Source organism: Medicago sativa, chromosome 1, assembly GCF_051527215.1.
Source record: "Medicago sativa cultivar Bolivia chromosome 1, Bolivia_mono, whole genome shotgun sequence".
Lineage (NCBI taxonomy): Eukaryota > Viridiplantae > Streptophyta > Magnoliopsida > Fabales > Fabaceae > Medicago > Medicago sativa.
In genome coordinates this window covers 78,863,293-78,874,761 of record NC_140749.1, presented here as the reverse complement: position 1 = coordinate 78,874,761, position 11,469 = coordinate 78,863,293, and the positions used below count along the sequence as shown (strand labels likewise).

Sequence of the window (11,469 nt, the reverse complement as noted above, 5' to 3'; positions counted from 1 at the left end):
GCTAAAACACTATTCCGGATTTTAAAATCCGGAAACATCTGAAAAATACTAACAATCCATTCCGGAATACGAAATCCGGACCAGGGGTAAAATTGGAAAAAAAAAAGGGTGCGCGAGGAAAGGCATAAGGTGGGAAAAGTAATACTCAACATGTTTTTAGTACCTACACAAAATTATACACTTTCAAGTCCTTGTTTTCTTCTTTTGAACAAGATTGTATTCCTTGTGTTCATTACGGTGGTGATACTTGAACCACCACATGTGGCAAATCATCATCCTACACCCCTTATGTGGCACGCCCATGTGACAATAATAAATAATAAATGTTCCAGCTCAAAATAAAATAAAAAATACAAATGAGAGAAGTCATCTCTGTTTCCTTACTCTCCCTCCTCCTTCCTGGTTTTCTCCTCCCCACCACACTTTCTCCTCCGCCTACTTGGTTTTCTCCTCCTCGCCTTCCTCCATCTTTCTGACGTCGTCCTCACCGTCTCTGTCCACGGTCTTGCCATCTACGCACATGGTCTCGCCGATATTCGATTAGTTCGTCTCAGGTCGACCCGTAAATGCTAATGGTTGTTGCCTTTGAATCTCACTGTTGCGTCGCAAACCACGACGTCGTCGAATTGCTGTACTCAACCATGTTTTCAGAGAGAGAAAGATGGCGAAGGAGAGACAAAAGTGATGTGAGACAGCTGCGAGGGACAATGGCAAACAAGGAAAGGGGTGGCGGCGGCAAGAAGATGGACGGCGGGGCAAGAGGGGGCTTAGATGGGAAGAGAGTTAGAGAAGAACGCGGATAGGAAAGTTCAGAGGGTGAGAATACAAATGTGAAATTTCAATCTTACCCCTTGCTTTTTAACAAAATTACAAAGTTGTCATCCATGTTTGCAGGTGTACAAGGGAGGTATTGAACAAGGATGTCTACCAATAATTATCCTTTTCATTTATATGGACAAAAATTAAGATTAAAACTTCATATGAACTAAATTTGTAAGCTCTTGATTTTGTAGGAATTAAAAACATATTTAAACTTATATTATTCATGTATCTTTGACTTTACTTACCTCCATAATGTAAGATCACGATGGCCCATTTACCCTAAAAACCAAAGGGTTAACACCAAAAAAAACCAACACTTGACTAAATTTAAGAGCGTGAAAGACATAGATTTTTGTCACAAGAGAATATAAGGGATAATACATTAACGACCAAGTTATACTATTTTTATCCCCTACTTTTATTTTAGGTTTTAATTTGTTTTCTTTTGAGGGGTTTTAAAACAGTCTTTTATTTTGCAAAATCATATCATTGTGGTTCATTCCATTTAAAATGTGTTATGGAGAGGACTATATCAATATATTTTACAAAATATGAGATAATTTAAAATAATATAAAGTATATGATATCAATTGCCAATTAATTTAGTAACATGATAAAAAAACTTACATTTTTTTTATAGAACAAATAAACATAATAATTAAATTAATTGGGGGGACCATCGCCTAATATATATTTTACCAAGTATTTTAACATAGTTAGTTTAGCATATAAAAAAAAATCATTAAAAATGTAGTGGGAACCATGGCCTCCAAAGGCCCCCCACCGCCTCCGCCGCTGGTAGTGGAGAGTGTTGATGGTAGTGCATTGCGTGACGTGAATGAATTTTTTCATGTAAATATTTTACATAGTGATAATTGTGACCTCGTACTATTCAATAAGAGATACTCCCTCCGTCCCAATTTATAAGAAAAAAACACAAATTCACACTTATTAAGAAAACAAAAACATAGTAGTTTGAGGTATAATTTTTTGTGTTCATCTTGGAATAAGTTTCATAGAAAGATGTAAAAACAATTCTTATTGGTTAATGATTATGGAGAGTATAGAAATGAAAACAAATTGAATGCAATTTGCATTTAATTTTACTTTGGAAAAGATGATTTTTTTGAAATAACATAAAAACTGATCTTTTTTGCTTATATTTTGGGACAAAGAAAATGAAATTTTTTTGCTTATAATTTGGGACGAATGGAGTATAAATGAGTGATAGTCGAGAATGTCAATTTACTACAACGGAGGTGTAATACCAGGTGACAATGGCATGCTATAAGTATAAAGTGTCAAGTGTTGATGATGACGGCGGTGGAGATACTAGTAAGCATTACCAACTCAACAATTACCTCATGCAAGATTTGTATCTAGTTTTTCGAGTAAATATGCAATTACCTCCTTGAAATTGTAAGTTTCGTTAATTACCATCCTGAAATTAACAAAACGTTAATTACCCTCTGAAATTGCACAACATTAATCAATTTACCCCTTCCGTCAAATTCTTCTGTCAGTCAACATGAAGTTTTGCAAATACCCCCTAAAGTTTTGCACTTATATGCAAAATGCCCCCCAAACTTAAAAATTTATATGTTTTTTTTCTTATCTTGACTCAAAAGATATTAAAGACAAACAATTAACGGTTAACTTTCATATTTAGCTTACAATAATAATATATCCTCTAAAAATAATGCAGAATTAATAACTTCATATTACTTTAGCAAAATGCATGTTTAGTTCAAATTTTAAGATAGAATAATTTTATTCAAACTTATCTTAATAAACTGCCAGAATTAATTATTCATGAGGAATGAGTGTCTCTAGCTTACTTTGTTGTGAATTGGCGTGTCTCTATCTAAATAAGTCATAAGTTATGGAGAATTGAACAACCAAATGACATAATAGAAACAAAATAAAATAACAGACCCCTTTAAAAATGAAAGAGTCATGTAAAGTATTAAAGTTAACTGTTAATTGTTTGTCTTAAATATTTTTTGAGTTAAGGATAAGAAAAAAATATAAATTTTCAAGTTCGGCGGGCATTTTGCACATAAGTGCAAAACTTCAGGGGGGTATTTGCAAAACGTCATGTTTACTAACAGAAAAATTTGGCAGAGGGGCTAAATTGATTAACATTATGCAATTTCAGGGGGGTAATTGACGTTTTTTTTAATTTCAGGGGGGTAATTGACGAAACTTACAATTTCGGGAGAGGGGGGGGGGGGGGGGGGGGGGGGGGTAATTGCCTATTTACTCCTTGTTTTTCCCCATAAGTATTAATTATTCTAGATATTCTTTTATTATAGTATTATCTCTCAGTTCTAAGAAAAAAATCATCTACTGAAACAATTGAATTAGAGTATTTTCTCTTGATTCTTGAGGTTAAAATATTTGTGCTTATTTAAAAAAGAAAAAAAAAGGGGAAAGGAGAGTTTATTATTAAAGTGACGTTACTGACTATTTTATTACAGGGCAGACCTTGACATGATGGTTTGATGTGGCAAAATTATAAGAAACTATTTAGTGTACATTTGATTTATAATACGATATATATATTAGTAATGAGAAAATGAAACAAAAAAAATACTACAGCAAAATGACTAAGGCAGGTTTGTTTCACCTCTATGTCTCATGTTCGAATCCCATCTGTCTGGGGATGTCAATGGATATCTATAGGTACATGTTCGAATCCCATCTGTCTGGGGATGTCAATGGATATCTATAGGTACATGTATGATATTTGTCCCCGCCCTGTTGGATAAATATTGTACCCGTGCAGGTATCTCTATACGTGTAAAGGAGAGTTTATTATTAAAGTGACGTTACTGACTATTTTATTACAGGGCAGACCTAGACATGATGGTTTGATGTGGCAAAATTATAAAAAACTATTTAGTGTACATTTGATTTATAATACGATATATATATTAGTAATGAGAAAATGAAACAAAAAAATACTACAGCAAAATGACTAAGGCATGTTTGTTTCACCTCTATGTCTCATGTTCGAATCCCATCTGTCTGGGGATGTCAATGGATATCTATAGGTACATGTATGATATTTGTCCCCGCCCTGTTGGATAAATATTGTACCCGTGCGGGTATCTTTATACGGGTACCCATGGATTTTTGAATTATTTTTTTTTCAAAGAAAAATATGATATTTGTCCCCGCCCTGTTGGATAAATATTGTACCCGTGCGGGTATCTCTATACGGGTACCCATGGATTTTTGAATTATTTTTTTTTCAAAGAAAAATACTTTTTTAATTACCTACAAACTTCAACTTTTAAACATTCATACATAACATATTTCATTCAAATTTCATACTCCATACCATAATCCAAACAAGTTCATCTTATATAATCTCATGCAAATTCACCATACCATAAAGCATACAAAATTCATGATTCTTACATAGTTCTTGAAGTAAAATAAAAGGATAAAAACATCCAAAATCTTATATATATATACACATATATATATATATATATATATATATATATATATATATATATATATATATATATATATATATATATATATATATATATATATGAGGGTGTATCAAATGAGAGCACTATTTACAATGAGAGATGAGAGGGTTAAATCACAACCCTTAGATCCATCTTAACTGTGTTACTTCATTTTTAAAACTGCAGTCTATAATCTTTTTCTATTCCTTTCATTTTCCTCATCTCCTACCCGCGTTTCATTCATCTCTAAAACTGCAGCCTATAATCTTTGGCAATTTTGATGAATCAAATCTTATTTTTAATTAAAAAAGAATCACACGTTTAGAATTACACAAAAAGAAGTTGGGATAATATGAATTTTTCCATACTAAATTAATTAAATATGAAATCAACTCCAATTTGGGACCTGGGTTCTCATGAAAGCAAGACTTGAAAAAAAGTGGCAGTGATGATTCGGTGAGATATCCATAGATAATTGACTAATGACCTGGGTTGTCATATTCTTATTTAATTTCGGTGTATCCTTCAGAATCCTTCAATCCACGCGCAACTAGCCATTATTATTTTTTATTTTTTTCACAGTTATTTTCCCATCTGATTTCAGTTTCTCTTCAACAATCATCCATTAAATATTGTACAACATCTTCCATTGAATAATCGTGTTATTAGTTTTGATTATTCAGACTTTATTTATTTATTTTCTTCTTATCAATGCATTGGAAAAGAGGTGAATTTTTACAAAATCCAAAAACTGGGTGTTTATGATTCGCTTTTCTCTTGATTTTGGATATAATTGTGAACTGAAATTGTGTTTTAGAATAGAGATGCAATTTGACCCTGATGCAGCTAAATTGCTTGGATTCACGCTTTCCAGTCAAATCACAAACCTATTTGTCTTAAACGTTTTCAAGTTTCCACACCTCAACATCTGAAGAACCCAGATGCCACTAAATTGCTTGGATTGTCAATCATAAAGGTGTGCACAAAAGATAAGTGGAATTGGAAATAATGCAAACAAGATGGAAAAGGGAGAATTGAAGGTGATGATAGAAACGCGATTTCATTAGCGCGTGAGAAAACAAAGGAACACAGAATACACACTAATAACTAAAAGTGGATCTGAGCGGTTGATTTTAATCCAACGGCTGTCCTTTAATGCTCTCATCTCTCATTTTAACACTCCTCTCATTTGATATGCCCTCATATATATATATATATATATATATATATATATATATATATATATATATATATATATATACACATGGACAAACCTTTGGTTAAGGGACAATCTACCGCTGGGCTCTGTATTGAATTGTGAAACCTTATCGAATTATATGATATGTATTACTTTTTCGGTCTACTATATTATATAGAAAAAAAATGGGCAATATTTTGGTGTGGCAGTTGCCACACCGTATCTTATGGTGGGTTCGCCCCTGTTTTACGACTGTCGTTATTGGTGTTTAAACTTTGTCATTTGGGGTTACACAACAAAGCTCTAGCCACTACCGGTATCTCAGTTCTTGCATAACTATATATACTATTTCATGACAATTTTTATTTTGAATCAAATGATTATGCACAGAGAATGAGATTTTTGATTATTAAATTTTGGCAAACGCTCAAGTGTCTTTAAAATGTTGTTTAAGGATTCAAAAATAGTTTATATTAAATATCGTATAGTTATGATTTTTATATATTTTTGACCAAAAGTTTATTTATGTTTTTTTGGCTTGAATACTTAACAAAATCCTATCCTACTATATTTCATTTTATTAATTTCGATAATTTGTTCTTAATTTTATAAAAATAAAAAAAAAAAAAAAAAAGATGTCTCCCGCGCCCTGACATGGACCAATCACAATCGTAAAGGTATGAAACATTTCATTTCATTTTCACCCCCTTCTTTCTTGTACCGTCACTATTGTCGAGTAGCGTAGCGAGGGTTTGGATTTTGGGGTTTAACCTTCTTCACACTGATTTCACACTCTTCCCTCTTCTTCTTCTTCTTCTTCTTCTTCGAGGTATGTTATGTTTATCAACACTTTCTCTTCTTCATTTCAATTTCCCATTTTCTTTTTTATTTTCGCTTTAATTCTTAATAATGTATCTGCAGTACCCATTTTCATTCAACTAACCTAAGTCTGTCGCCCATAATTTCTCTCTTTCATTTTTCTTTTTAGTAATTATTACTACAAACTAACCCAAGTCCCGGATACTTATTTAATTGAATTTCGCTGTTTCTATGCTAATTAATATTAATTTTAGTCAAGTTTATATGTTAGATATGTTATGTAACCACTCTGGATACTTACTGTATGCAGGTTACTTTGTATTGTAGAAACTTTGTTGTTTTCAAAATGATGCATTCTGTTGTAAAAGGTGGTTGGAGGCCAACATTTGCTCTTGCCAAGCAAAATGATTCCGAAGGGAGAAAGACTCGGATTCGACGCTCTAAAGAGGAAAGAAAGGCAATGGTCCAATCCTTCATTCAAAAGTAATTTCTTCATTCAATTACTCATGTTTTATGCTTGGTTGTTTTCATGTTATTTATTATACATGCTACTTAACTTAAGACCCCTTTTACTTTTTAAAATTTATGTTTTTATATTGCTAACAAACGAATGGAAGACTACATAGTGAACAATTCTGATAGATAGAAGAAGATGGGAGGCGGTGTTTTCAGAAACAATGAAAACTTTGTTTTGGCATTTTCAAAATTTATTAAAGTGCTAGATCTATTTTCAAAAATTGTACAAGAAAACAGTGGGAAAAATACTGGGAAATGATAACAGGAAACATGAGAAATAAACGTGCCTGACTTATTGTAGGGGGTATTTATTACATATCTGTTGATAGTGCAAATGAATTGAAAGAAGCAATACTGGCTATGTTTTAGCCTAAGTTTGATATATAGGAGTGATAAGTTGATAAATTGTTTTCATTACAATTTTACTAGCAAAACTGATACATGATTTTTTTTTTTTTTTTTCCGTATTTGCTAAACGTATTCACAAATAAGACATTTTGTATTTGTGTATGCTTGCTGTTAATTGATCATTCAACTTCTTTTTTACCCCTCCCATTGTGTTATTATTTGTGTAGAGAATGTAGATCTGTGTGAATGGTTGTGTCTAGACAGAGCACACCTTATTTGTATTTATAATAGAAATAAAAACAATTACAATTAATGCTAAATAAAACATAATTGATACGATAACTAGCAAATCATAAACATTTAATTCCTAATTGATTTTAACAATTTGTTTAAAGGTTGAATACTTCTTTATTATGATTTAAGTCAAACTAGAAGTCTGTTGAATGTATTACTTGTATTGACTATATAGTTACTTGTCTTCAGGTACCAAGAGTCAAACAGTGGAAACTTTCCATCAATTACTCTTACACATAAAGAAGTCGGTGGCTCTTTCTACACTGTAAGGGAGATTGTACGGGATATAATTCAAGAAAATAGAGTGCTGGGTCCTGCTAAATTCAACTTGCAGGAGTTCAACACCGATCAATTTTTAGAACAAAACCCGTTGGGTTCAATTGCAAGTTGCCCTGAACATTTTCTCAGTGCATCATCAAATGAAGGCCATCCTGAACTCAAGAAAGTTCCAGATACAAATGACCCACTGCTTTCTGTTTCTGATAAGCATTATACTGAAGCTGAGCATCAGGTGGTTGACGATGGGCATGTCATAGATGTTGGCCATTTAGATTTGACTAACAAGGAAGCCATTGAAGCCACTGTTGTCGCTGATGAGAGTTATACTGAAACTGAGCATCAGGTGGTTGACAATGGGCATGTCGTAAATGGTAGCCATGTCGATGTGACAAACAACAAATCTACCGAAGCTTCTGTTGTTTCTGATGGGCATTATACTGGAACCGAGCTCAAGGTTGTTGACAAAGGGCGCAGCATAGATACTAGCCAGGTAGACATGACAAACAAGGAATCTGTTGAAGCTTCGGTTGTTTCTAATGAACATTATTATACTGAAGCTGAGCTTGAGATTGTTGACAAAGGGCATGGCATCGATGGCAGCGCGGTAGATGTGATAAACAAGGAACCCATTGAAGCTACTATACCTGAGATGCAGGTAAGTAAACCCACAGAACCCAAACTGAATGTCGAACAAGAGTTGGCAGCTACCACAGTACCATTGGCTAAAGTAAATGCTCTGACAAAAGACTTGATAGTAGAGACATTTCCATTGAGATCTGTTGGTAGGAATAGCAATGGAATAGAAGGTTCAGGAGAATTGAGGGACTCTGGTAATTCCTTAGAGAAGGATATAAAGAAGTTGGCAATTGTAGACGACAAGAAGTCTGAGTTAAATGATATAAAGTCCGCAGATAATTCTAATTTACTGGATGAGAAATTTGAGAGTCCCCTTGGAAACAAAAAGTTAAAGGAAATCTCCAACCCTAGGCATGATACGGAAAGTGCAAATCATTCTACCCACAAAGAACAAGTCAGTGCATCTCATCAGAAAGCTACAACTTTTGAAACATATAACCAAAGTCAGGTTAGCCTTTTTATCCATAATTTAGTTTTTAAAATTATCACCACTAAGAAAATTTGGGGGAAGTAGTTTATATGCTTTTGGTTAAATTACTGTTTTATTGTCAGAAAATTTGATATTGCTTAGAATATGCCGATTTGTGTTGTGTTTTCTTGATCCTCATACCTCAGTAACTGCATCAATTTATTTGCATCTGAAAATATTCAGACTCATGGATCCCATACAATACAGAATCGTTTATAAGAAACAATAATTAATAATTACTTTCTTTCTAGTTATGGGAGGAGAAACTCTTGCGACATTTACAATTTTTAAATGCATTTTGACAGACTAATATTCACGTTGAAGACCTGCATGAAGCTGATAAATATAGGCTTGATGGTCAACTTGGTGGCAATTCCCAGAGAAGAATCAACACAACTGTAGATAGGATCAATCTGTAAGCATATCTAAATGATTTGATCTCAAATAGTATGCCATTTAGTTTAATGAAGTAAAGTTAATTAAATTGGTTTTCTCTCAACAGCTAACTTGACCTTTCTAATGGTTTCACTGCAGAGAGTCATGGGACAGAAGATCCAAGAATTCAGCAAAAAAGGAACCCAATCCTCTTTTCGCTCTATTGAAAGCCATTGTCAATGCCTTTGGGAAATTTTTGTCAGAATGATTTTAGTACTTGTTTCTTTTTCTTTTCTACTACGCTATTATCTACGCTGATTGTGGAGTTCATGTTTTGTGCCTGCTGAAGAATAACTTCACATGGTCAATGTACTCACCCCTTCCCCCTTTCTAAAATTTTAGATTATTGTGATCTTGTTTTGATTGACTTGGTTGTGTGGTATGACTATGAGGGCAGGGATCCTCTCTAGTTAAAAGAAATTGAGAACTATATATATATATTTTTTTGTCAAGTAGTCTATTGACTAAAATTTCAAGTAGGGAATCTAGAGTTCGAACACTGCCCTTCATATATAATGCAATATAGACATTTATTCACCAAAAACCAAAGAAGATGAAGAGGATCCCCAAGTGTGATATGTGAGTTTTGTTTTGTAAGCACGAGGACTATATAAGATAGTACTTGATGGAGAAGGGAAAGAAAATTAACAAAGCTGAATAAAATAAGAATACTTGAATCACAATTTTTCTCGAGACACTTATTAATTCAAATCAGCTATATTCAATTTATGTGGGATGAGTTTTAAAATAGTGTGATTTATTTGAAATTTAACTAATAAAAAGGAGTTGTACATAATGTTTTTTTACTAGGGTTGAACATAGTTTTTTTTTTTTTGGCTAATAACATAGTGTGTTGTTAAGAGTCGTACTCTTTGTAAATAAATAATCTTTTATTTATAGATATTTTTAAGAGGGAATACATTGAAATTGTTTTCATTCTGTATTGTCTAAATTTCAGCAGAATATGTTAGGAAAAAAAATTAGAGCTGAAGGATTTAGGGAGCAAAAAAAGTAGTTCAACATTAAATAATTTATGTTGACTGTTATGGTTTTAATCTGCTCATCAGAGACGACCTTATTTCTCAACACAATACTAATGCCAAGTAGCGAGAATAGGGGAAAATGGACCAAAATCAAAGGAAGAAAAATATAATAGGGAAATTTAAAAGAGGAAGGATGAGAGTGAATATGGAATGTGTTTTTATTGAGGAGCGAAGTTATTGTGAAATTGAAAGGAATCATTTGAAAATTCCAGAAATAAAAAAGGCAAGGAAATATTAAGGGAATGGAGCTTGATATGTATGGAGGTCTTTCAGAATCAATCAGTATTAATTTGAGACCAAAATTAGTGGGATGTCGCAATTGTGCAATGTGTTACAAATTAAAATTAAAATGTCTAATTGTGGATTTTGATGATCGAATAAAGGCTCTACCTATATGCAATTGCTTGAGAATTGAGAGTGTAGAAATATTGGTTTGATAAAAAGATAGGAGCTACTTCAGGTTAGTACTACTATAACCACCTTCATCAAAATATTCTCTTATGCTCTTGAAGCTTTGTTGATAATATTTGTTTGACTTTTAAAAAACAATGGGTTTAAATAAAGGTTTTAAATATAGGTTGCCCTGTGAATTGATCATTCATATGCAATTAGATTGGGCATGTCAAAGAACCATTGAGAACCTTTGTAAATAGGCCAAAGCCGGTGTGAACCGGGGGTTTCTGCAACCCGGCCGGTCTAATGCTTACCTTTTATTTATTTTTTATATTTTTTTGGACCCAAAACTACATTGGAAATAGGATTCTGAGAAACATGGAGTGTGACGACTGTGTGACTGTGAGACCGAGAGAGAAGAGAACCCTACCAGTGCTCCTATGCGAGTGTTAAAACATTGATTACTAGGATTTTATTTGATTTAATTACCTAAAAATATGGAGTATGATTTTATTATTATTTTTGTTACAATTTCAATGTTTTTTTTTATGCCATGAATCAAGTAAAATAGGAGAGAAATTTCGGTTGGAATTTGTTACAATTTCAATGTTAATATCTGAGTATTAGAGACGTCTTTTATTTTTTTTTGCTAATACGAGTACTAAGGACATTTTTTTTTGAACAAGGAGTACTAAGGACATTGATTGCTAATGATTTTCTTTGATTTTTATT

General features: G+C 32.8%; 1 protein-coding gene across 2 annotated transcripts; it reads left to right on the top strand.

Annotated features, from left to right (window-relative positions):
• Positions 1–6,230: 6,230 nt before the first annotated feature.
• LOC146957819 (DNA binding protein) lies at positions 6,231–9,668 on the top strand. Of its 2 annotated transcripts, XM_085739351.1 has the most exons (5): positions 6,231–6,334; positions 6,635–6,807; positions 7,672–8,845; positions 9,172–9,281; positions 9,401–9,668. In XM_085739351.1, exons 2-5 carry the CDS (start codon positions 6,671–6,673, stop codon positions 9,507–9,509), a joined length of 1,530 nt encoding a protein of 509 aa, XP_085595477.1. In that variant the 5' UTR covers positions 6,231–6,334; positions 6,635–6,670; the 3' UTR covers positions 9,510–9,668. The 2 variants fall into 2 exon arrangements, with proteins under 2 accessions (XP_085595477.1, XP_085595472.1); XM_085739346.1 differs by lacking the exon at positions 6,231–6,334 and having other exon boundaries at positions 6,618–6,807.
• Positions 9,669–11,469: the final 1,801 nt, after the last annotated feature.

Bases quoted from the DNA above. Each gene is read 5' to 3' on its own strand.
- LOC146957819 (XM_085739346.1), top strand. From the start codon at position 6,629: ATGCAGGTTACTTTGTATTGTAGAAACTTTGTTGTTTTCAAAATGATG. The intron at 8,846-9,171 runs GTTAGCCTTTTT...GCATTTTGACAG, and splicing joins AAACATATAACCAAAGTCAG to ACTAATATTCACGTTGAAGA. The intron at 9,282-9,400 runs GTAAGCATATCT...GTTTCACTGCAG, and splicing joins ACTGTAGATAGGATCAATCT to AGAGTCATGGGACAGAAGAT.